This window comes from Porites lutea, chromosome 12, assembly GCF_958299795.1.
Source record: "Porites lutea chromosome 12, jaPorLute2.1, whole genome shotgun sequence".
Lineage (NCBI taxonomy): Eukaryota > Metazoa > Cnidaria > Anthozoa > Scleractinia > Poritidae > Porites > Porites lutea.
In genome coordinates, this window is record NC_133212.1 from 7,127,552 (window position 1) to 7,154,131 (window position 26,580).

At 38.9% G+C, this 26,580-nt stretch overlaps 1 protein-coding gene across 1 annotated transcript in view; it reads left to right on the forward strand.

The window, feature by feature from the left end:
• The first annotated feature begins 8,138 nt into the window (after positions 1-8,138).
• Positions 8,139-26,580, forward strand: part of LOC140953643 (uncharacterized) — a 42,773-nt gene continuing 24,331 nt past the window's right edge. Inside the window, exons 1-9 of the mRNA XM_073403060.1 lie at positions 8,139-8,242; positions 11,971-12,287; positions 14,359-14,488; positions 21,115-21,250; positions 23,211-23,447; positions 23,562-23,787; positions 24,026-24,108; positions 24,642-24,818; positions 26,024-26,401. Of these exons, the coding sequence (XP_073259161.1) occupies positions 11,983-12,287; positions 14,359-14,488; positions 21,115-21,250; positions 23,211-23,447; positions 23,562-23,787; positions 24,026-24,108; positions 24,642-24,818; positions 26,024-26,401 (1,672 nt within the window). The 5' untranslated portion in view covers positions 8,139-8,242; positions 11,971-11,982. The remainder of the gene's footprint in view (positions 8,243-11,970; positions 12,288-14,358; positions 14,489-21,114; positions 21,251-23,210; positions 23,448-23,561; positions 23,788-24,025; positions 24,109-24,641; positions 24,819-26,023; positions 26,402-26,580) is intronic.

Sequence of the window (26,580 nt, forward strand, 5' to 3'; positions counted from 1 at the left end):
TTTTAGTTCAAAAGTATTTTCATCGTAATACTGAGTCAGAGGTTTCACTAGTCTGTTGGACAGCCGTTTTTAGTGTCGTCACGCAACGCTCCTCCCTACTAATGGGGAGGAGCGGTGCGTGACGACACTAAAAACGGCTGTGTAGCAGACTAAGGTTTCACTGAAGCTGTCTTTCCTTACCCCCGCTGAATGAAATGATTGCCAAGAATTCTCGGAAATGGGTCGTGTGAATTTCAAGAATTCTCAGGATCGCTTGACTTGTTGAGACTGTTATGAAATTTTCTGGACACGCGCGACTGTCGATGCAATTAACAGGCTTTTTGCGAATCCTGAAACCTTTCATCGACATAAAAAGTCATACACTTTTTTTTTGAGCGCAAATATCTCCAATTTAAAAGGCTGTGGTAGTCGAGAGAATCGTGTAGCATATAAATGGTAAGGTATAAGCTACAATTTGCCGAATAAATTGTTTTAAAAGCTTTTTAAAAAGTGCTTACCACGACATAGGACGGTTTTGTAACCTCTCGGCTACATTTTGGTGGCTTATTCTATGCATTTTTGACGTAAGGACTTGCGATTCTCTGTGAATATTACCCAGTAAAGGAGGCATGTCCTACGTAGGTTTTATGGTTTACCACGCTTCTGCTGCGTAGATATTGGTAAAAGAGAAAGTTGTTAGCGAAGTTCCCTACTTTGCTTATGGAGAAGAGAGAGAGAGAGAGAGAGAGAGAGAGAGAGAGAGAGAGAGAGAGAGAGAGAGAGAGAGAGAGAGAGTTAATTTGCTCCAGAAAGTAAAAACTCTAAGCGATTTGATCTGGTGTTTTCGATCTCAAAGCGCTAATTAAGCTTGACCTGGCATGGTTTTGGTTTTTACACAGTCAATCAACAAGTAAAACATAAAATACGTTCGTCATTTCTCGGACAAAAGTCACGTTTCCACAAGGTGAATGGTGAAAGACCACACTTATAACTACTTCGATAAAAAGAACCGAATTTAAACAAGCCTGTAGACCTATCCGGCAACCTTTATAACGATCTGATTTATTTATACGTTTTTTCGAATAACCATCAATTATGTACTTAATCTTCAGGGAAGTTTGAGAAAACAGGATTCCTCAACTCGCTCAAAACAACCAACGCTGACACGTTCTCATGATCAAATGACGCCGACAATGAAGAAAGGATGCAGCATTGACAAAGATGGTAAGTTCTGTGCCAATGCCCCTGTATAGTTTCAGAGAATTGAGCAAATGTCCTAAGAGTTGTATCCTAAAGTTCCCCTCAGCAGTGGTGACCAAATAAAAGGTATAACCTTCATGAAACTCCTGTAGCTAAGTGATAAACCACTTTTTTTTGGTACTTTTGTATCTTTCCTTCCTGGAGCCCTTCCGAAAGAAAATCAAAACGAAGCAAAAAATAAATAAACAAACAAAAGCAAAAATTTGCTAAACCGTGCTTCTAGAAATTTCAAGTACATTTTACAGTTTTAATACCTTAGGTGATAAGAAAACAAGCACAAAAATTCTAGCTAGGGGACACTTATAACGATTCTCTCGTGCTTTCAGAATTTCTCGCGTTCATTCATTACCTGATATACGCACACAAAGCATGAACGATTCCTTGGGTAAATTTATTTAATACGTTTATTTGACATAAATTTGTAGGTCTTAAATAAATTTATAAGTCTTAAAAGGTCTTCACTAAGCTGGCTGTTGGTGTCCTTTAATGCATTCTTGTTTACTCCACAGATGCAACTACTATAGCTCAAGGAGGCATTCTTGGTCCTTTAGAAGCAAGTACAAGGCAAGGGCAAGGCAATGGTGCAGCAACAAGGGTGCAGGAGGGTATTACTTGCAACTCTACCGATCAATCAAAGCGGGGTTCTGTTGTGAATACTGAAGGAAGAAATACTATTCCATCAAAGAGTTCATTGCTCCACATTCAGATCTGCAGGGTATGGTATCCTCATCACTGACACCTCAAATGAACAGTTTGAGTATTGCTAGTGCAGCTTCTGAGCAAGAAAGAGGTCAACTTGGGCAGACAGCTGCTGGTGGATATGATTTGGTACACCTCCCTTTAGAAGCAAAGACAAGCTGCCAAGGACAAGGCAATGGTGCAGCAACAGGAGTGCAAGATATTACTTGCAACTCTGCTGACCAATCAAAGCTGGGTTCTGTTGTGAGCGCAGAGTTCAAATGTGCTGGGAAAAGAGGGAGTGTGAGCAATGCTACTGACGCACATCACGAAGACGCAGGAACGTCAGGATCAGACTGTGAGGTGAATTTGAAAGTTTTGGCCGTGTTGAACATTAGTACTACTTAAGACTTCTGACTCTTCCAAAACTTCTGGGTGTTCGTCATGGCTTGCTGAGGGCTGTTTCTGACCTTAACTCACTTCCTTCACCGCGCGCTGTAATGGCGAATTTGCTCGAGAATCTTTGTTTTGTTTGTTTTGTTTTGTTTTTTATAGTCTAGCATAATCTCTTGAAATTATCACAAAATATTATATCAGATTTTGTTTTAGTTATAATTGATTGTTGACTTCGTGCCGTCAATTCAACCTATAATCATTCTCGTTGCCATGAAGAATCAGCCGGGGAATTGAGCCAATCAGAAACGGCAAAATATTTTGAATGAAAGATAAACGATCTTAGCTCACTCGGAAAGCGAATACGTCGCCCTTCGGGCGATGTTCCCTCGTTCCCACCGAGCACTGGATAATATTTTACCAGGTTTGTGACACGATCGCACGAAAGGTCAAGTTCATATTTGACTCTACAGTAATCAAAGGCAGATCGTGCTATTAGCTGAAAAATGCAACTGCAGTCATTGGGTCACTGTTCTCTGTGATTTTTCTCGCTTTCCTTGTTGCCAAATAGAGTGGGAAAAATTGGCAGTTTGCCATACTTTGGCTGGAACGATTTGAAGGATTAAAAAGCTGTGCGACTATTTTCGATGCTCCTTTTTGTCATTATTTTAACATCTCGAAGATGCTCGACGAAACGGTCTTCCAAGCGAACTTTAATATAGTGTCAGCAATTATATACTGAAAACTCGATGTTTAGTAATTACATTACATCTTCTGTAAATGACTTTAGAAACACTCACTCCCTATTAAACGTCTCAGATACACAATGATTTAGCAAAGATACAATGCACCATGAACAAAATGGTGCATCATTATTGTACTGTGCTAGTTTTCTGACTGATCTTTTTCATTGCGCTTTGCTATATTTGTTTAGGAAACTTTCAACGAACCTAACAGCATTTCGAAATGTATAGATGGCATGTTTCATCGCGTCGAAGTTCTGTTGACGTGTTACCTCCTGAGGCGTAAGTATTATCATCCCGTTGAGATTAGAAGAACACACACCCATACCAAACTGCGTTGTTTTATAGGAGCTCCGAGGCGACACATCTCGTGAGCAAAACACTCGAAGGACAGATAAAAACATTCTGATTAAACAGTATTTGGGGAAAACTGGAACGAGTGAATCACATACTCCTTCGGAGATAACAAAATCCATATCTCCAACAAAGCTGCGTTGTTTTAGGATAGCTTTTATACGGTTGAAATCACCGTACTGGAACACAGATTACTCACAAAAGAAGTTCTGACTAAACGACAGTTGGGGAAAAATTAGAATGCGCTGCATGTAATCGTACAGTGTAGTAGAAGAGCTTTGTTGCTAGACTGTAATAGAGACCAAAAACCCTTGTGACAGTTATTGAAATTCGAAACTTTAATACTAGCCACAGGTTTCACAGAAGCTTCCTTTCCTTATCGCCCGCTAAATTAAATGATTGCCAAGAATTCTTGGAAATAGGCCGTGTAAATTTCAAGAATTCTCAGGATCGCTCGAGGTTGAGACATTTTTGGACGCGCGGGACTATCACGATAGATAAGTGCTTTGCGCACCGAGGTCACGTGTTGAAACCATGCTAAAGAAACAAAGTATTGTTTAAAATTTTAGCGGTCGTGTGCTGCGTGAAACTGCAGGCGAACGCCACGGCGGATTTGAGTGACCTTGCTTTATTATATTACGCCATATGTAAATTCTGCGAACTGTCTGGACGCATATATATATTGTTTTCATCAAGAAACAGATTTTTATTGATGGACTGGCTGGGATTAACTTTGAGAGGAACGGATCAGCAATTACATCGAGGTCATGCAGGCAAATACAAAGTTCGATAGACGTGAGTTTTGCTACTATTTAAATCTAATTAGTAGGATAGTAACTTCTACTTCTTTTAGAATAATCTGTTGCTGAAATAAGTAAACCCTGGCCCTATGGTAAAGAAATTTAGATTTTTTGCTATTTCAAAGACTGCTGACTAAATAATTTAATTTATCTAGATCTAAGATAAATCTGAGACGTGAGATGTGAGATTGTTTCGCAAATCGCAACAGTGAGTCACGTTGCGCGTCACGTGTTGCTTTATTTCCGTTATGGGAGCTGGAGACGGTTCAGAGCAGTATATAATTTTTATCACTGGAATCAAACCGTGTTACCTCTGGTACGGATTTTAAAAAGTGTAGTAACGGTTACATTAATTTCTGAAAATTCTTGAGATTTCTTAGGAACTTGTTAATTTTGGCAATCTCTTCCCTTAAGAATATTCCTATTCTCGTGAATTGCCTAGAATTCCCAGGATCAAGAACAAAATCATTTCACTCTCACTAATTCCCGAGAATTTTTAACTCGTTTCCTTTTTGAGTCTATTTCCCGAGGCTGTTCTCAGGAATGTCGGCAAGATGAAACTGAGATGAAACTACTGATTTTGGGCTTATACCAATCTTTACCCCACCCCACCACCCCCCCCCCCCCTTCCCGCCCCGTTACAGCACACAGCCAGTTAGGTGAGCGGTCATGGTGTGAAAGGAAGGAGAGAAAAGCTTTCTTTTCGTTTTTCTTTCCTCTGCTGATCATCATCAGGAGGGCGAGTTAAAATTGTGGACATTAAAAGAATTGGCTTCCCGCCACGCGATACTTGTAATAACTATGAAGATCACGCCTAGTGACAGGTTTTTTTCAACACCGTTTACTGCCTTGTACCCAAAGGCCTCTCCCTCGATGAAAATTTGCGCGCAAAGGAAGGCGGAAAGGAGAAAACGAAAGAGGCAGCGCTTCAAAGGGTCTGAGGAGGCCTGAGGAGGCTGCACTGTTCATGCGAAATTCAGCGAGCGGCTCACTCTCCACTCTTTGCAGCTAGACTGCGAGTAATCTCTCCAAGCCATGCGTGAGCGGATGGCGATAAGAGACGCGAGAACGAGACGTTTTCTTACCTCTCCTCGAGGCTTCGTGGCTGACTCGCGCGTTCTCTCGTGGCTTGGTTCGTTCTCCAAAACAAAGTGGAGAAATATCTTTTTAGCTTGATCCGTCAACGTTTCGATCAATCGAAGATTCGAAAAGTACAGAGGTTACTAATACATCAGTAAGAGATTCAAGGCTAAATGGCGGAAATGTTACGTCCGAGCTGGCTTTGTCGAATGTTGGCGGCGGGTTTCTGTACTAGAGAGGCATAATAAATTTTCTAGTTCTTGTCTTTACAGAAGATACTTTAAGGCACCAGAACAAAATCCTGCCTAGCTCTTTTCACAGTTACTACATTGTTTTATTAATGAAAGTTTTAATTAAGGCTTACCACCAAGAGGAATCTTGCGTTCAGTTCCTAGAATATTTGTAGTATATGAAATGTTATAGTACCTGTTATTTTACTGCAAGATTTCGTGAAAGTTTTTACGGCGTGACCCAATTCCGCTTTCATTGCTTCACCATGGAAATTCGCTTTATGAATACTAAAGGGAGCAAAAAAAAAAGGCTCTTAGGACTTTAACCTTGACGCTTTAGACGTGTAACCTGCATTACACTGCTCTTCTTGAGAAAACGGAAGAGCTGTAGATGTAATCGAAATTCACTCGCGTAGTGCGCGAGACTGCAATACAACACGTTGTCGCGCGGGGCTCCGACGAGTTCCTCTCAACATGTTGATTTTACTTTTCAGCGACACTCTTAGAGATCTAACTGAAACGCAAAATGTTGCACCGACTGTTAGAAAAAAGCTAATAAAGCAAACAAACTAACTAATCGCATTTCCCTCCCTTTTCTAGTTCTCCCCCTAAATAAGTTCCCGAAAAGCGGAAAGTCACTCGAAGCCGAGTAAAGCGCGTTATACGACGGGTAGCGTGATTTGTAGGATACATGAAGTTGTCAACTGACAGCCAATAAACAGAAAGATTTAGTGTCACATGATTGGCGTTGTTAAAAAGTGCTTCGAAGGCAAAAGATGCTGTGCACTGATGTGTAGACATAGTAAGAAAAGTAAATAGTACGTTTTCCTCGGTTTGGCGACTTGATGCAGTAAGAAGTGGGTGATCATTCGAAGGCAACAGGTAATCTACATTTATATTCCTTTTAGCTAATTGCTTTTAAGGCTTTGGAAAAGACTGAAGAAATTCGCTTCCGCCTTCTGGTACGGTATATCGACAGTTTCCATGCAAAATGTCGACTATAAGGCACAGTGGAACCTCGATATAACGAGGTGGCAATGGACTAGCGAAAGTTTTTCGCTACAACGAGGTATCCACGTCAGGAACTTTCCCATATGTTTTACTATTACTGGGGTAAGGAAAATCGTTCGTTATTTTGAGGTCTTCGTCATATAGAGGTTCGTTATATCGGGGTTTCACTGTATTTCGATTGCAGTGTTCATTTCATGTTAATTGAACAGACTTAATGTACAAAAGTGAAACTGGTTGAAAGTAAAAGTGAGTACGTACAGTATAGTTCATTTTACTTAATGCAGTCTCCTTCGCCGAGATCTATGAGAAAGGAATCTAATTTAATCTCAAGAATAGTATTTTGAAACAAATTATTAACGGGTATAAACACGAGATGGTTGTGCGCTCTCGATTCTTTTTAATGCCCGGGAATTCAGGTTTCAATTACACTTGCTCTCTTTCGGTTTTACCGAACCTCAATCTCCATACCAATTATTTGACGAGCCTCGTTCGACTATTGGTAGACAGGGAAAAGACTTAAAGGTTCAATTTTGAGAGTTTGAAGTATAACGCAATAAAGGGTAATTGGAGAGCCAACCGATTTGATTCGAAATCGTATGGTACATGAACCCTGTCGCGATATGGCACGTACCGTAAAACACGTTCTCGCGCGTGAAGTATAACACAATACAGTGTAATTGGGGGGCAACCGATTTGACTCGAAATCGTGTGGTACATGAACAATGTCGCGAGATGGCACCGTACAACACGTTCTCTCGCTTGGCTAAAGCGAATTTTTCTTGGACATTTCGACTTGCTTCATTTTTTGAATGCTGGCCGCGGGTTTCTGTTTTAGAGAGCAATAAGAAATTTTCTAGTTATTGTCCTTACACATGATACTTAAGGCACCAGTACAAAATCCCACCTAGCTCTTTTCACAGTTACTATATTATTTCATTAATGAAAGGCTTGCCACCAAGAGGAATCTTGCGTTCAGGTCCCAGAATATTTACAGTTTAAAAAATGTTATAGTAAATGCCTGTTATTTTACTGCAAGATTTCGTGAAAGTTTTTCCGCTTTAGTCATTGCTTCAGCTCGGAAATTCGCTTTATGAATCCTAAAGGGGCTAAAAAAAAGGCTCTTAGGACTTTCACCTTGACGTTTTAGACGTGTGACCTCCATTACACTGCTTTTCTTGAGTTAACTGAAGAGCCATAGATGTAATGAAAACGGCGGAAAGGCGATAGAATTCGAAACCACTCGGGTAGTGCGCGAGACTACCGTAAAACACGTTGTCGCGCGGGGCTCCGAGTTTCCTCGCAACATGTCGATTTTACTTTTCGACGACACTCTTACAGATCCAAGTAACGCAAAATGTTGCACCGAGTGTTAAAAACAAAGTAAGCTAAGAAAGCAAGCAAACTAACTAATAGCATTTCCCTCCCTTTTCTAGTTCTCCTCATAAGTAGGTTCCCGAAAAGCGAAAGGTCCGGCTAGAAGAGTAAAACGCGTTATTCGACGGGTGGCGTGATTTGTAGGATACATGAAGTTGTCAACTGACAGCCAATAACCAGAAAGATTTAGTGTCACATGATTGGCGTTGTTAAAAAGTGCTTCGAAGGCAAAAGATGCTGTGCACTGATGTGTAGACATAGTAAGAAAAGTAAATAGTACGTTTTCCTCGGTTTGGCGACTTGATGCAGTAAGAAGTGGGTGATCATTCGAAGGCAACAGGTAACCTAAATTTATATTCGTTTTAGCTGAATGCTTTTAAGGCTTTAGAAAAGACTGAAGAAATTCGCTTCCGCCTTCCGCTACTGTACATCGACAGTTTCCATGCAAAATGTCGCCAATATGCGATATAACGAAGTGGCAAGGGACTGGCAAAAGTTTTTCGCTATAACGAGATTTCGTTAAATCAAGGTACTTTTCCACATGTTTTACTATTACTGGGGTAAGGAAAATCGTTCGTTATACCGAGGTCTTCGTTACATAGAGGTTCGTTATATCGAGGTTCCACTGTTTTTCGATTGGAGTGTTCATTTCATGTTAATTGAACAGACTTAATGTACAAAAGTGAAACTGGTTGAAAGTAAAAATGAGTACGTATACAGTTTAGTTCATTGTACTTATGCAGTTTCTTCTGGCGAGATCTATGAGAAAGGAATCTAATTTAATCTCAAGGATGGTATTTTGAAACAAACTATTTACGGGTATAAACACGAAATTGGTTGTGCGCTCTCGATTTTTGTGAATGCCCCAGAATTCAGGTTTCAATTCTACTTGCTTCATGAAGTGCTACAATAGTAAGCGAACACTAAGAAGAATAATGTTTCGGTTTTAGGGAGCCTCGTTCGACTATTGGTAGAAAGGTAAAAGACTTCAGGGTTCAATCCGGGGGGTTCAATTTTGAGAGTTTGAAGTTTAACTCACAATATAGTGTATAAATTGGTACATAAACAATGTCGCGAGATGGCACCGTAAAACACGCTCTCGCGCTAGCTCAAGGGAATTTTTGTCTTGCAACATTTCGCCTTGTTTCATGCATGTTGTCATCTACACAACTCTTGAAACACCACAAGAGAATCTATAGCAAACAAGAAAGTCTTGTGTATAATGAAGCACGTTGAAACAGGTGCTGTAGAGAGCAAACTAGGGAGTCTTCTTCTTTTCCTATAAAACTTGTCGTAAGTTCCTTATAAAACTTGTAAGTTCTCAGAAAGGCAGTGGCCACTCGAAATGTTGAGCGCGTTATACGACGGACGTCGTCGCCATGAAATACGTCAAGTTGTCAACTCAAGACCCAATAAACAACAAAACTTAGAAACTATTGAATACGGTCTGAAGCCTTGTTTTTAATGAGTGTTTCAAGGGCAAAGGCTGCAGTGAACTGATGTTTAGTAGGAGATGTAACCCCCGTTTTCCGCTCGTTAACATTAGTGTTTACAGCTTCATGTGCAAGGCAATAGATAATCTATAAGTATGTTGTTAAACGATTGCGAAACGACTAAGAAAAAATTTCCACTTCGCCCTGATAAGTTAACCAGAAAGGGAAACTGGCTGAATATAAAAACGAGTCCGTTCAGGTGGTTTCCTTCGCCGAGTCCTTTGTAAAACGAATCTAAATCCAGGAGAGTAGGATTTTTGTTATACGGGTATCCATGAGATAGGCTGTACCCTCTCGATGATTTTGTGAATGCCCTGCAGAATTTACTGTTTAATTCTACTTCAAGTGCTCCGTGAAGCAGTTAATAAAATAAGGGAACAGATGACCAATATGTTGCTTTCTCTGAATTGGAACTTCAAACCCGAGTGGCTACCACAGATTAATAAATTCATCTTGAAAAAGAATAGAAAGTGAAGTTGTAAAGGTCGCTTTTGTTAACCACACAGAATTGGAGTCACATAATTTGTAAGAGTTGTTGTTGAGAGACATAACATGAGAACCGACTAATTCGAGATCGCATGATGCGTGTAGAAGTCGCGCGATAGCATCGTAAAACACGTTCTCGTGCGCGTGGCTCCTTTGAATTCCATGTTCTTGCAATATTTCGAAATCATTTTCGTAGATATGCATTTTACTACATCCGACTTATATTTATATTACATTGCTACCGGGGTGGAGAAAACATTAAATATTAGGGAGTCTCATGTCTCTTCTCATCCTATACTAAGTAAATGAAAAGTTTCCCGGAAATCGAAAAATTGAGAGCGTTATACAACAGGTCTCTCTGATTTATAAGATACGTCAAGTTGTCAACTGGAGAGCCAATAAAGACAATAAACAACAAGACTTAGCAACACGTGATTAACACACGGTCTGTAAATTTTAATGAGTGCTCTTAAGTCAAAAGCTGCGGTGCGCTGATGTATGTAGTAAGAGATGCAACTCGTGTTTTCCTCTTGACATCTTCGTGTACTAACGGTTAGTGGAAGTAAATACTGGCTGAGGTAATCTTCATTTATATTACTAAGCTGGCTGGAATGCTTTTTAGGCTTGTGTACGCAGTGACAAAGGAAAAAAACTTTACTTCGATTCTCACTTCCTACTTGCTCCTTGCGAAAGACGTTTATTAGCCAGACTAAATCTAGCTAGCGTAGCAAGCGTTTCCATTTGTTGTCGGAGCAAAAAGAGACCGTAGGGGGAATTTCGGTTTTGATCGCGCCAAAAACCAAAAAATGAAAGAGACTACTTACTTGCGCCATTTTTCGCGCGGTCTTTCACTCTTGTTCCTCGTTCTTTGCTCCTAAACCGCACAGAAACGCTTGCTACACAGGCTAGACTAAATCTGGCTGGAAAAGCATTCAAGGTGGCTCTTCAAATGTGATCAGTTGTACGCTGTCGCTTATTTTGTAAATGCCCTTAGCTGGAATTCAGTGAGTAACATTTTGCTTTAGAGGAGCCCCAAACCAAGACTTTTTTTCTTATCTCGTTCGACAACGCAGCCTATCAAGTAATCACAAAATGTCTGGTTAAGTTTCATAATTAGTCTCATTGCGCTAAGTATTTATATCAATAGAGCCTTGATCTTGAATTTGGTTCCGGTTAGATGATTGCCTGAAACCTGTCATTTTGGCTTTAAAGCATAAATTGAAAGTGTCAAGTTTGCTTTTGGAGTTAGTGTTGCGAGTGATTGCAAATTTAGTCTGACCGGTTAGGTTCAGTAACTGTATTTATGATGGCCAACAATGACTATCAATTACCAGCTATTGAACAGCCAGATGAAAGTGTGTATTTGTATGATTTATTTTCTCTGAGGAAATTTCTATCTTAAAGAAAAAAAAAACAAGCTAGCGCGCCAAGCGAGAAATCCATTATTTTCGCGCGTTTGTGTTATGTTAATGCTTGCACACTAGAAAGTTCCAGTTGCTACGCTCCGTTTTGTTTTGAGTCTACTACTTCCTCACGGTCTGACTTGAATTCTTTAACCATCCTTGCGAAAACGTTCGAGATCTTCAATGGTTTGGCGATTTGTATATTGATTATACTTTGTCAGGCGACCCTGAGAATTTTTCACTGATTCGATATATAAGCTTTTTAAAAGTTTGTTGTTCAGCTAAATTAAACAAAGGCATATTCAAATTGCAACTTCCGCTCTACTCACTCGAATACGCAGCTGAAAAAAAAAAATTGTTTTTTTAGTCTCAATCAAATGGGTATCTGAAAAAACGTGTTTCGAGTTGGATCTTAGAGTTCAAGGCTTTTAAAAACACAGCACTACTTCAGATCACGAACATCATTCAGTTTCACTTTTGTTTTGGTTTTCAGGTTTTCCTAACCTTTGGTCACTGAACAATGTTCAACTCAAAACATAGTGGAGCCTTGCAATGAAATCGAACTGTCTAGTTTGCTAGCATATACAGAACACATACGTTCGGAAATAGGGGAAGAAGACTTCTCGCTAGGCGGGTTAGCTTGATAGTTTCTAAGAAATAATTAATATAATTCTCTCTCTAAACAGGTCATTGCATTCATGGCACAATCACCTGTTACCAGCTCTGTTCAACAGCATCGGCAAGACACTGATGAAACCATTCCTCTTAAGCGACCCAAAAAAGAACCTGGGGCTCCCACTGGGAAGAATGTAGTGGTACTAAAATATAACGATGTTAAGGAAAAAGATGGCATTGTGTTCATGCCAAATACTATTGATATGGCAAAACTAAAAAAGCCACAAAGAGGACAGTTTAAGACAAATGTGCAGATCTCGTCAAAGATGACTCAAAGTGACATAAAACAAATATTAGAGGAAGCCTTTCCCTTCCTTAAAAATAAAAGGTAATCATAACCGATATGTTAATTGACTTATTTCCTTATCCTCAGGGTGAAAGGAAAACTTTATAGATTAACCCTTGGGCGTACGGGTCGCACGTAAGGGTCGTGGTTGCGATGGAGAGGGGGGAGAAGGGGGGGGGGGGGCGAAGGTTTTAAAGGATAATTAGTTTCTGAATAATGGGCATCTGACTTTAGTCTATCTTTCGTGATTTCACTACCGGTCGGCATCTATTTATAGTTGTGTAACGCCTTTCGTACAGGTGCATCTCGTTTTAATTGCGATTTGGTTACGTTTATTAGCGAAAATATATCTCATTAAGTTGTTGGTTAAAAAGTGGCAACAGCTAAGTTTTTGCTGACTTGCAAATTCGAAATATATTTGTTTTGCTTTAAAACTAGGAAACTAGTCATTAGTCTGCGTTTCTTCCTGTTTGAACAGACACTACCTGACCTTGCAATGGGGAGGAAAAGTCGTTGCGTCACGTTGCCATGGTAGCAAATTTTTTGGATGACAACAAACCGATAAGGTCACTTAAAAGTCTATTCGCACTACTTCAAACTTCACCGATCTTATTCAATTTCATTTAATATGGCAAATCTTGGCGAAATTTTCCTTGGGACCGTATCTATCCTTATCTAAGCTTAAAAAAAGAAAGCGGCAATTTTTGTGTTGTGTTCACCTTCTCCATAAAGTGGGCTCGTGAAATTAGGAAGTTTCATGTCGTAGTGGTGCAACGATGGCAAAGAAATGTACAAAATAGCGTGATGCACGTGCAAAGTTGTTGTTCGTTAATATAAACATATTATTTTTTGCCGTCGCCGTCGTCGTTGGTTTTGTTGTCATCCAGAAATATTGCTACCATGGTAGCGTGACGTCACACTTCTCCACTCTTTTTCATTCATTTTGTAATATATCGTTCGTAAATACTGTTTCGCTGACCTGGCAAACTTTGCTAACATTTGTTCCAGTACTTTAATTTTACTTTTTAAAAATAGCAACAGCAACAAGCTATGACTTTCTTTTTTTTTATTTTAATTTACCTCTAAATGATTTCTGTTTACATAACTATTGTACTCTTTTGTCTCCAATGGGTACTCAAATCATATACAAGTAAGTTGCTTTGAACTGATCTTTCGATTACATTGCTCATTACATCGCGGATTTCAGAGCTGATTACATTGCCGATTACATTTGTGAGCTAAGTTACGCTACGTATACAAGAATAAACGCTGTTGGAACCAAAGTTCAGTTTGACTTTGCTGTACCAGTTAGTGGTTTGATCCCGGACCTCAAGAGAAGTGACGGCTCTTTCCCGCAAGCGAGTTGCAATTGAGTCTAGTTTCCCCAGTTAACTGAGAGTTAAAGCGCCGACTTCCCGTTGAGTGTTCAAACCGTTTGAAAGTGGAAAAACTTTCCGTCACATTTTTTACCGTTCTCCTGAGTTGCCTTCACCGCTTAGCATTACACGGTTTTATATTTTGTTTGAACAAACTATAAATATCATCTAGAACTTCGCTTTTAGCCCTGGCTTAAATCTGTAAATCATGGTTACGAGATATGACGTCATAAGACCATGTGATGAAGCCATTTTTGAGTGAAATGCATGTTTTTCCACTTTTTCCGACAATAAAAGTAGATCTTGTGGCTAAAATAATGCAAAGTGCTTATTTATGTGTTATTCTCCATGTCAAGCACAAAAAAAATCATTTTTCGCGGTTTTAACGGAGTAAATGGAAGCCAGCCATTCACAAATTTTCTTTAGTGATTTTGTGTCTAAGTATCTCAGTGTAACAGCATCTGCAGAGCCATTTTTGCCATGCAATGAATTGTGGAATTTAATGATAGTTTTAAGTTGCTGTCTCCTGTTAAGGGGATCATCCGATGAGGAATTCTCTCCCATACAGTTACAATTGTCTGTATGCCATTTCTCCTTCTTGGCAACCAGGCAAGAGTGTGGAAGATGGACAAGGAAAGTGTTTTAAACGAAAGCTCCTTTCTTTCTCGGTTGTTGTGGTTGTTTTTTTCTTCTCTGGTCAACAATTGTGTGCATGTTTTTTCCCTTTCCTTCAACAGATTTTACTGTGCAGGAGCAGCTGACAATCGCACAAGATTAGACTTCTATGGAGAGCGTCGTATTTGGGATGGACGTCTTATAAAGCAGAATATAAAGGGAAACTCCGCACTCTACATTTATACTGATGAGGTATTGCTACAAAATAAAATAACTTGTATTTTGTAAGGGACAGTCATAACAAAGATTTAACCACTAAACTTAACAATGTTTTATGGAAAACTTGAATTAAGTGAGTCGAGCTATTTGGTGTGGCGCCTTCAAGTTTAATATAAAACGCTCCCTGTATATTTGCTATTTTGAGACTACTTTATAGTGCTTTGTTTTGGGTACCAGCAAAATTTTTCTTTTTCTTTCTTTTTCTTTTCTTCAATAAAGTTTTATCCGGGGAGGCTCCGCCCCGAGGTTTAACCCCTAATCCTTTTATATACCATTTTTCATTTAAAGGCCCCCCTCCTGAATGAGAATTTTGTATTCCTTTCAACTGCTGTGATGCACTGTCTTTAAAATATGAATAAATCACAAAACCAGACCGGTTTTTTCGACTTTTTCACAACCATAAATTCATGTGTTAGCCCTCTTGGGCCTTTTTACAGACCGAAATGACAGATTTCCCTTCCCTTTCATATACTTCAACTGGCAAAATTCTTACCCTTTCATATGCCTGAAACTGGAAAAAGGCAACCCTTTCGGGCGGAGCGTTTCAGTATAGGCCATTATAGGGAGTACCCTACCCCCGGGCACGTTATTCAATATTCACTGAGTTGTTTGCTTCGAATGCATCATTATCACTGGCCATGGCGGTGCCAGTGAAGGGATTAGAGCAATTTCCTTAAGATAGGAGAATTCCTTTGAGTATAAAATTATCGGCTAGCTACGATAGTGCTCTACGATAGTGCTCTCTCCTACTGAAAAAAAGTTCTGTTCTCCATCAGGGAAGTGTTGGGACCCCGGATTCCACAGGCTCAAAGCATTTAACCCTGAAACGCTCCCATGATCAGATGATGACAAAAAAGAAGAAAAGCAGGATTGAAATAGCTAAACCTTCCGCAGGTAAACTGACTAAAGTGCCAGGCGATTACAAATTTTGAAGATCTTTTTTAAATGGTTATCAATTTAACTTGCATTAATTGTCAGATTAACATGCCAAATGGGCTTTTTTTATAGTTCAGTTAATGTAATTCTGGGGAATCCGGAAATCCGACAAAATAAAAGACAATTCGACGTTCTTTGGTATTTGATGTGCAGACGCTTCCTCATTGAGAAAGAGTTTGAGTAATTGTCAAGAGTCGAGAGTCAAGGGCACTAAGTCGAGACTCTGAAACTGAAGTAGTAAAACAAGATTAAATAAAAGCAACGTGTTGATCGTACTCCAAGGAGATTCAGAAAATGCCTTACAGTCAACTCATGTAATAACGCTTTGACAACCGTACGATAACGCGTGGCTTAGAGGGAGCCATTTCGCTTCCGTTACTTTTTGACCGATGAGCCGAAAAAAGACCTCAAATTTCCGCCTGCTGACCATGATAAAAAACACTCGTATGTACTGCATATTTTATAAATATATATTTTCAAAATATTTCTCAATGAACACTAGTGGGCAGCACGAAGCAACGCGAGTACCTTGTTAACTTGGCATTTCATTACAGCAGACATTTCGCGACGCCACCACTGGTTTGTCTGAAAAACGAGCGTAGAAATTCCACACTGATAACGCGTCACTACCCAGATCTGGGAATTGGTTCTAATTGGTCGAAGCAAAATTTCCACGCGGCACGACAAATCAGAAGCGCTAGCCAGATCTGGGTAGTCACACGCCATCAGTATGGAATTTCTGCGCTCTTTCCTAAGACGTTATTTGGCGGGGAAACCAGTGGTGACGTCACGAAATGTGGGCTGTTTTCTCAGGCAAATCATACGACCTGCTTACCAAGCAAAACTGAGCCACAAGAAATTCTTAGCATTTTGGGTTTTCTTTAAAATCAATAGTATCTATTGCGTTGCGTTCCAGTTCAGAATAACATTTTCCTCGATAAATTTATAGTTTCCTCTTGTGGGTTACAGTTCCTTCGGATAGCGCCATTGGAGGGCTAGTAGACGCCTTAAATATACATTTCAGTTTCACAATGTATTTGCTTACCCATATTGGGGTACAAACCTTTTTCAACAAGGTTTAAAACAGAAAAATCATTATTCATCATTACTATAGAAACGAAATACTCTAGAGGACGTTTTCAAAGATGTTCAAAAAGTCACAGAATGCGTTTTGTCAATTCGAAACATTCTCGCTGGAATATTTCAAGTTGATATTAAACCCTGCCAGTATTCCTGTTTTTAACATCACTGAACCCCTTTGGTACGCTCATTAATTTTTGCTTTCTAATCCAAGCCACAGATGTAATGGCCCAAGGAAGCTTTGTTGCCCCGTTAGGGATGGCTCAGAATAGTATTTCGACAGCGTCTTATTCACAGACAAGAGAGACTGTACCTCAAACTCCTGATAGGTGTGCTGCGACTGAAAATAATACTTCCCCAATGTATCCGCTGGCACATCATTCAGGCCTACCGGGAATGGTAACCTCATCATTGACGTCTAAAATGGGTAGCTTGAATATTGCCAGTTCATCTTCTGGATGGGAAATGGATGAATATACGCAAACAGCAGCGAGTGAAAAGTTGTTCGGAAGTATTGTGGGCAAGTCAAAACAGAGTCCTGTTGTGAATACAGACGAAATCAGGCCCAGGGACACTTCATGTGGTGTTGACGCTATCGAAGGACGTAACAAAGATGTAGGAACATCAGGATCAGACTATGAGGTGAGGTTCTAAGGTATTATGCTTTACTTATACCGAATATACTGTTGATTTAGGTAAACTTTTTGGAGTTACATTAATAGTGTTTACTGAGTCTTTAAAACAAAACGACAACAACAAAAACAAAAAAATACGTAATTCCCTTATAATGACTTTTGACCAAACAGCAACATACAAGAAATCTCGTTCCGGCAGGAGGCATAAGAGACTCGTAAAATTCGTGCCCTGAGGATTCCACCTGTGAGGATTTGATTAACGAGTTGAAGCCGTTAATATTTCACTTTGCACGCGAGGTTAGCCAGGATACGACATTTCTTCCAGCTCAGTTTCCTTGAATTTGAGTAAAATGTCCTCATAGCAATTTAATCAGTTTGAAAAATTTTCAGTATGATCGAATGCTTAGAGGCTGTAGTAAAAAATTCACTGCTGATTATGCATTATTCATAACGTCGACTTGAAGTTTATGCTTAACAATGTTCAAATGATCAATTCACGAATAGAGGCGGGGGGGGGGGGGGGGGGTTATCCTGAAATGTCGCACATTAAAATTATCATATACAATTTGCTTGTGTTACGTTTTCCGAAGCGAATAATAGTGCCTTCATGATTTATTGGGTTTACAGTCGCAATTATCAGACTCATCGGCTGTAGAAAAGTCCACGGACTCAGGAATTGAAGCAAGTGATGGCCTTCGTGTTAACGGTGGTAAGTTAATAGCTCAATTAATCCTTGGAAATAATTAAAAATAATAAAACAAATGAAAAAAAAAAATGAAATTTAAGCAGTGAAGACTGTATTACTAATCGCAAACTAGCCCTCGAAACTAGTTTCCTTTTAAAGTGAACCAGCAGTGACAAACAATACATTAAAAAAAAAAATAGAAATGTCAGCTATTATTTTTCTTACGAAAATGTAAAACGAAGGGTGAAGTGTATTATACTGTTCAGTATATATGGATAAGGGAGGTGAGGTTACGGCTCAATTCATTATAGGCAGTTACAAAAAGCCGCCCTCTTTATAGTTAATAGTATAATTTCGAATAATTCCTCTGTCGCTTTGGCTAAAGATAGTGAATTGCCATCACTGTAACTAGCATCCTTTATACGCGGTAGTCCTCAGTTTTCTTGCTTATATAGGGTCTTCGTTAACTGGTCTTAAACCAGTTTTTACAATTACCTGTTTTAAGTAACCTTTCTAACAATCCATGCTTAGATATCTTCGATACTGAGAGTAGACAGCATTTGCCTTCAGATGACAGCCCTTCCTCTTCTTTTTCTCAGGTGAATAAGTCTACCTTGTTTGGTGTAACAACAATTTGTAACTAGTTGAAGCATACTCCTAACGTACATGCTTTACAAGTGACACGAAATTTAGTGTTGGAAGGTTTCATGAAAGGTTTTATGTTTTAAATCAAACACGAGATGTGTTTCACCTTATATCAATACACCAACAGTTAACAACAAGTTACAGTGTCTGGTCTGGGATATCCGGAAACTTTTAGAGTATAAGTCAAACCGTGACGAGATGGAGTGATTTGCTTCACTACCATACACTAAGGATTGCTTTATTTCAGACACGCTAATTCAAAAATGATATTTTAGACAGGGGAGGGACGGAAGTATGGAGTGTTTCAGCTGATTTTTGTACTCGGATACTCACTATATGAGACACCTGACTGAGGAGAAGTGACATGGAAGTGCATTAACATACAACTTGTGTTCTCTTGTCATAATCATTCCAATCACAAACCTCTTTAGTTCTGGCAATCTCTAGATTGTAATCTCTTGGAGTGATTTAAGGATATTCGAAACACTACTACTTTCGTTAACCGAATAACGCGTACGGATGCTTTTGTGCTATAGAGCAATTTCTTACCTTTCTTGCCCAGTAGCCAATGCTTACGGTTGCATGTAAACTTAGGTTCTCTAAATTGTGAATTTCTATTCTCATTAGATGTTTAACACAGTCATGCCTTTCTCGGCAACAGAGGAAACCAGCTCCTGCGGAACAGCAGATGATATACCTGTCTCGTTGACTGATCTGTTTGGAAGTACATTCATGTTTTTATTAATCATTGTTCATTTTAGACTTGATGGGGTTAATCTATTAAAAACCACCACTCTATTCATTTCCTATGGATTTATAGTTAAAAAGTCAAACCAAATAGGCCATTTGCACTAAGAGGTCATGTGACATCATTTTTATGAAAATGAAAGTTATTTGATTTTGGCTTCAAAAAACGATTAGTGGATCATATCTTAAACAAAACTATAGTGATTTAGTTTTTCAGACCCGCACCAATTTCTCAAAATAAGTAAGTTCGTAGCTGGTCACGTGACCAAAATGTGATTTTTCAAAATTGCGAATTGCCTCTTTCTGCACAGAAATTTTGCACTTAAACTTAAAGGAAATTGTTGTAAAGATGATGTGGTAACGTTTACAGCACATCTGAGCGTAACTATCAAACGTTGAACAAGATACAAGCAAAAAGTGGTTTCGGCCGCCATGTTGGAGGGCAAGAGTATGCCCTCCAACATGGCGGCCAATACAAATCATACTAAATTCTTGAAAAATCAAAGTGCCATAAAATATATGCCTTAAATGCGTTTCCTGTCAAACTTCGGGTGTAAGATAATTTTTTATGCGCTCCGTCAATTTTTGTCATCAACAAGACTCCAACTCATTGTTTAAAGGAAGCATTGGTCACGTGACCTCTTATTGCAAGTGGCCTATTGCTCTCTCTACTTGGGAAAGGCAGTACTTTACGATCAAAACAAAAAATGTTCCCACTTCCAGTTTCTAAAAGAAATAATAACTTCTGAATACTTTCCCTGCTAAAGGTGTCTTCTTACCTCGCTGGCATTGCTAGTCATCATAATCTTCTTCTTTTTTTTCTTTTACTCTGGGAACTGGGAATGGTTTTGTTATACGTGGCTCAATATAATAAAGCCAAATAGTCTCCCACTTAAAAGAATCCTTTTGTTGAACACTGACGTGCCATTCACAATTCACTATTTTTCCAAATCATTTGGGTAGTTATCTCTTCACTAGAGGAGGGGTTAAAGATATTAAAAAGGATCTAATGCAGAATCAAGCATTGTCTATTAACTGATAATACCTTCAAAGGCAATTTCGAAAATTTAAAATTTTATCAATTTGGATAAATAACACTTTACTTCTAATTCTATAAGTGGTTTAGGATAAACTTTCAAGAACGCGGAGAGTCATCTAAAAACTTTTGGATGAAATTAAATCTCTGTGCAACAATCATAGACTCAGTGAGACATCTTTAAACCAACTTTGTTGATATCATAACATCATCGATTGTGCATATTCCACCAAGTATCGTTCTACCTTCCTATAAACATTAAGGTTATGATGTATGCTTTGTGGTAAAAGATTAATTTGTACTAAGTGGAGTTTATTTATTTATTTATTATTTATTTATTTTTATCTTGTAGCGGTTGACGGAATCTGCCCTGAATCCGGATCTGTAGAGGTGATTCTCTTTTTATTTATTAACCGTCTGCATCATGCAATCGTCATTAGAACTCTATGGAGTTGACTTGCTGTTGCTGTGCCGAAAATCTATATCTCACATTTTCAGTATTTTCAAAAATCATCACCAATTATTACGCCTAGTGGAATAATAGGTCTTCCACCGATGCTAATGGTGTGTTTCCGAATCCCAACATTCATAAGCGATCCATTAGTGATTATTGATAATCGGACAATATACATGCCACTTCTTGCATCATAATTTATAAATGGCACCGACCGTTTTGTTATAAACACTGTCAGAAAAACCTTAATGCTAAATTATCTTTACAGGTCTTACGATTTCATTTAGGTATAATTTGCAAGGATTATTTTTTGTCATACTATTCTAATTATGTGCAGAATATTGAATGGTTCATGAATGACATCTACAACATTTGCTTAAGGGTGGATTCAAGTTCTACATATCCTTTACTGAGGCTTTATCAGACGAAATCCAGTATGGAGAAGCACAGTTTGAAAGAGCTGCAAACGTCCCAGTAGAGAAATTAAACCCCTTTACCATGTACGGAAATGTCCCTCGTAAGTAACAGAAAACTTGTATCTTTTAGAAGAGTCAAACTGACATCATTTTATAAGGAGCTAAGAATAAATACTTTAAATTTGTGTAATATATTCGTCAACACTTGAGACGGAAAACAACGTTTTTCGCGAAGTCTTATTTATTTATTTATTTATTTATTTATTTATTTATTTACCAGCTTTTCTGGACACAAGCCTGCCCAGAGGAAATGTGCACGAACGGCACTCAGGTCCCATGCGAGGTGCCATCCCTACCCAATCTCACAACCCGTAAAGGTTGGCCACCCCACCGGGTTCTACGACCCCTACTCTTTTCAAATAGTGATGTGGGTTCTTTTACGTCCCACAAGAACAAATCAGGGAAAGTGCTGTGAGACGGGACCTACGGTTTTTCGTCCTTATCCGAGAAGGCTAGAAAGTCTAACCATTTGCAGATGTCATTACAAAGGCAGCACTTTCTTCTCAGTTATTTAAAGACCCAGAGTGTTGGTCCAGCCGGGGTTTGAACCAGCGACCTCCCACTCGGCAGACAGGCGCTCTCCCAACTGAGCTAACCAGGCGGCGGTTAGATTTCATGGGCGGACATTTAGGTTTCATGGGCGGTGTTTAAGTTCCCCATATGTCTTATCAGTAACCGGGGCAGTGTTTCAATATTTCTATCGTTTTCAACAACGACACGGTTTTCATATGATCTTTTTGGGAACTCGGCAAGACACAATAGTCTGAATTGTTTGTTTTTTTTTTTTTTTTCAAATAATTCGTTATGATGAAAACTCGCTCTTTACGTCTGTCTGGGGACTGGGGGGAGGGAGGGGGGCTTTTGATTAGGGATATTTTCAGTTCCTTTTTGATATTGAATGACGTCATGATGACATCACTGCTATTGTTAAAGATTCATTTGTGTTAACCAACTTTATGATTTTATCAGACACCTTGCTATTTAGGAATTTTTCGCCCCATGGCAACATTAAGGGAAACGATCAATGAACTTTGCCACTGGCCTCTGCCATTTAATTCATGAATATGACCTCATAATGACTTCAAACTACGTCATTGTGTCAATCAGGTTGTGTCAAGTTATACCAAGATGTTGGAATGATGAGTACATTATTTTATGTAATGATGGGGGGGGGGGGGGGGGCGCCTCCAAAGACCCCCGGGTGGCAGAAAGAAAACAAAACCCGGTCTGAATAGGGTTAATGTGTTAATGTGTTAATGTGTGTGGTTAACGTGTGTCAATTTTGACGCAGAGAAAAGCATTTGTGTGGTTCTTGGTGTTGCGAAACTATTGTTGGTTACGTAACTGGGGATTGCCCTTTGGCCGCTCAGTGAATGATACTGCTTCTTGCTTTAAAACGTTAAAAGCCGACCGCTTTAGCTTCCTGTTTTTCATTATGCGAAAAAACAAACCCTCACAGAGTTGAAGGGTACATTACGTGGATTTTTTTACTGGTGTTATTAGTGGCTTTTTTGACTTTATAAATATTTTTAGCACTTTTTAAATTTTTACATTTTTACATACTTTATCATATTTTAGCGTTCACCACACTTTTATCTATTATAACCTGTTTTTAACTTATTTATGCTAATTTAAAGAACTTTTATACACTTGAAAATGACCTCGGAGAGGTCGAAACGTTGTGATTTTTTATCGCTAATATTTATCTCAAAATCGATTTCTAAGAAATTACTTATTGTTATTAGTGGTAATTGTGTTTATTTTGACATCTAAAAAAGGATAGGAGAGGCATCAATTTATCTTTCTCCTTCAAGCCACCCAGCAAGCTGGGTGGGGACCGCAATAAATTGCTCTGTTTCTCAATTTTCCATAAAATCCCAAATACCCCATCATGCCGCGGGTTACCACGCGAGGGATCAAGTAATTAAGTCCAGAATGGAGCATGACACAAGTGTTTGTTCATTTGTCTGTCATTTAACTTTACCCCCTACATTTATTTAGGTTCTCCATCGCCGGGCAAAGTAACAGTTACTGTTATCACAGAGGCTGGTGAAGACCTCGGATTTACATTATTTAATTACATAGACGATAAGGAAAACATGCTCAAACAACTTGTGAAAGATCCTATGCTTCAAGCAAAGTATTTTCGCATATTGTCCACGAAGTTTGCTAATGGAAACCTTACAAGTAACAGCAACATTGCCGAGGCTCAAGGCCAAAGAAATCTAGAAGAGAATGGTAAGACAACGGTATCAAATTAATCACTTTTGCAAAATCCTGTCCCCGGAATGTTCATGGTTTGCAAATAGGCTGGAGTAGATATAATACGATAATTGCTTGTAACTTTGTCAGATTTTCCAGTTCAAACGAAGCAGCAACAATCAGTTAAATTTCTTGAGCTAATGGTGTACACAGCAGCAGAAACAGATGCTCAAGAATTCATTGAAATGGTCTTCAGTACTTCCGCTGGACAGGTTGTCTTTAACTCTTACAAGGACAGAACACCATTGCCCGAAGATGTCGCTCGTGCAAATGGACATGAAGAATTAGCACAGTACTTACAACATGTAAACACAAGGTATGGTAAACTTTTCTTTGTTTATCTAATGCAAGGTAATTATATTACTCAGTCTGGGGAATTGAATTTAGGGTTTCTTCTCAACTTGTGCTTACATGCACGCTGTATACCCATATGGACCATCTTAATAACACGTCAATGCAATCATGTTTTTGTAGCAGCGTTCGGTAGAGATTGGTAAAATAAATAATCGTAAAATTTAAACTAATGAGCACAATATAAAATCTTTACCTTGAAGGTTATCTAAAGAAGCTAAAGGAGATGTTGAGTGCTGTGCAATTGACTGGTTAGAACTAGTGAAAGCAGTGCAGGAACAGTGTTGTAAGTTGAAATGTACCTTTAACTAACATGTTTTCAGTTCTTGACTTCCTTTTTTCCTGTTCCTTGTGCTTTCTTCATATTAACAGTTAAAAAGTACATACAATTTATAAAACCAGCGACAAACAGCTGGTCCTAACAAAGGTAGCTTTTGAATGCCTTTACATTATGATTGTCAAATTCAGCCGATAAAGCATGATATTTTATAAATGCACCAACTACTGGTTTGTCAAACTGACCATCTGAATTTGATTCTATTGTATAGACCTGCATATATATTATACGTGTAGGTAAAATCCGTTCTAGTTTAACCTGAAACTGCTTTTGTCGTACATCACACGTGTACAGTTGTAAAAATGTATCCACATTTATTTCATAATGATAATTCCATTTGCACTGTAGGTTCTGTTGGTGTGTTTTGTAATTGCATAGTTGAGTTGATAAACAGCAATGGGCAGCTATCATTTTTTCTTATTTTTTATGTACAACTTTTTTGGACTAAATGTTTGATACTCTACGGATTTCTTCAACTGCAGCTCAAGAGGAGTCAGCCAAACAACTAGACGAGATCAGTGATAGTGACAACACAAGTGATTACTTTGCTGATGTTGAAACTTCTTCTTGTGGATCCTCTGATCATGGCTTTGGTTGGACAGAAATTTCAGAAAACAAGGTTACACCGATATGCCCTACAGGTCCTCTCCTCTCTCAAGGTACATTAAATGTAGGAGGCCCGTTGCAGCTTATAGTAGGGTGGATTTTGTTTTGTTTATCGTTAGACGATACAAGGGATGGAAAGACCGAGAAAACCAATTTGGAAGTGACTGAAAGAGACCGAGACTAAGATTTCGTGGTTAATAAAATGTCTGGAAAAAACACACACTTACGACGTAAGCATGAAAGCGAGGCCTAAGGACCACATCTCCGTGGCTGAAGCGCACCCTATAAATACGACCAAAAAATTTATCACAAATGCTGCGCTGCTGCGCTTTGTAATTATCGTTCCGATAACATGTATTTGATGCATTTTAGAAGGATCCTTGTCGAAGGTTTGTTTCTCCACTGTCTACTTTCCAACGGACGTTTATTTACTATAACTGCTCCAGAAATATCTTTTGGGGTTATTTTTTTAATCGCTAAATCACATTTTTTTTCTTTTTTGGCCGCCTGATTTACTTTTTGTTGAAGTTTGCGGGAAATCTGGTGGCCCTTATAGATTTCGGTTTCTTTAATGCAAACAAACAAACAAACAAAACAAAACTTTTATTCACACATATTAAACCTAAATACAGTTACCCTGCAAATTACCAATGAAACGCTATTCGAACCTTATTTTTTTCATTTTCTCCGTTCGAGAGTACTCAACGTAATAATGTTGGCTTGATGCAGACCTGGTTCTATAGTTATGTACATCTGTCGTCATCAGCCTGAACATGCTTCTTAAGTAGATTACTTAGAAGGGAATGGCATGGCCCGTAGATTTAGCGAAAAACATCAATCGAAGTGCTCTTTTCTAAGGAATCAATGATTTGTTTGTATGCACTTTAGCACCTTGGCCCCAACCACATATACAAAAGGTTAGATAAGGCGAGATTAGGGACTGAAAAATACTCAGTGGAGTTTGACGAGGAAAAAAATGTCTTAACTTCCCTATAAAACCAACGCATTTACCGTTTTTTCCGGATATGTGCTCGATATGGTGTTTCCAGGAAAAATCAGCGTCAATATAAACTCCTAGGTATTTAACGTATTCCTTTATCTCGAGAGGTTGGTGTGAATTCATTTCATAATAAGAATACTAATTCGAGGAATAAATGGTAAGGATTTTTGACGTGGTCGAAAAATTGCAATGCAAGAAAGAAAGCAACCAACAGTAAGAATGTAGAAAGAAAGTCTTTATCGTTATTCTTATTTACAGAGTCCTGCATAGAGAAGGGAAATTACAATGAGGGGCACCCGACAAGTGCCACCGTGGGTGAAAATTGTGCTTCAGACAAGTCGCCTGAGAAAGCAACCAACAGTAACAATATAACGACAGATGATGACTCCACACAAGGGCTACCTCACAATGTGAAAGACAGGAAAGGTGTGGCTTACTGGGTAATCGCCCATGCCTTAAATTGGATGAGCAGACGGTGGAACAAAGGCGGCACTTTAACCAAGTCACAGAGTGTCTGTTTGGGAAAGGAAGAAAAGGGATTGCCATCAAAATTTGATGCGCTGTTTGAGCGAGAAAGTGGCGCTGACGGAGTGATTGGCTATGGCGCAAGTAAACCAAACATGGCCAAGCCTAAAGGTAAAAAGTGGCACCCTTCGACTGTTATTTCTTAGATCTGGATCTGAATTCTCTTTACTGCAGTGAGAATATCTACTCAACGTTAAAGTTTTGAGTTAATGATAACTTAACTTCAACCTAGACTGTAGTTCACTGTTAATACACACGTCTCTTGAAATGCTTGCGCTTATAAGTATCAA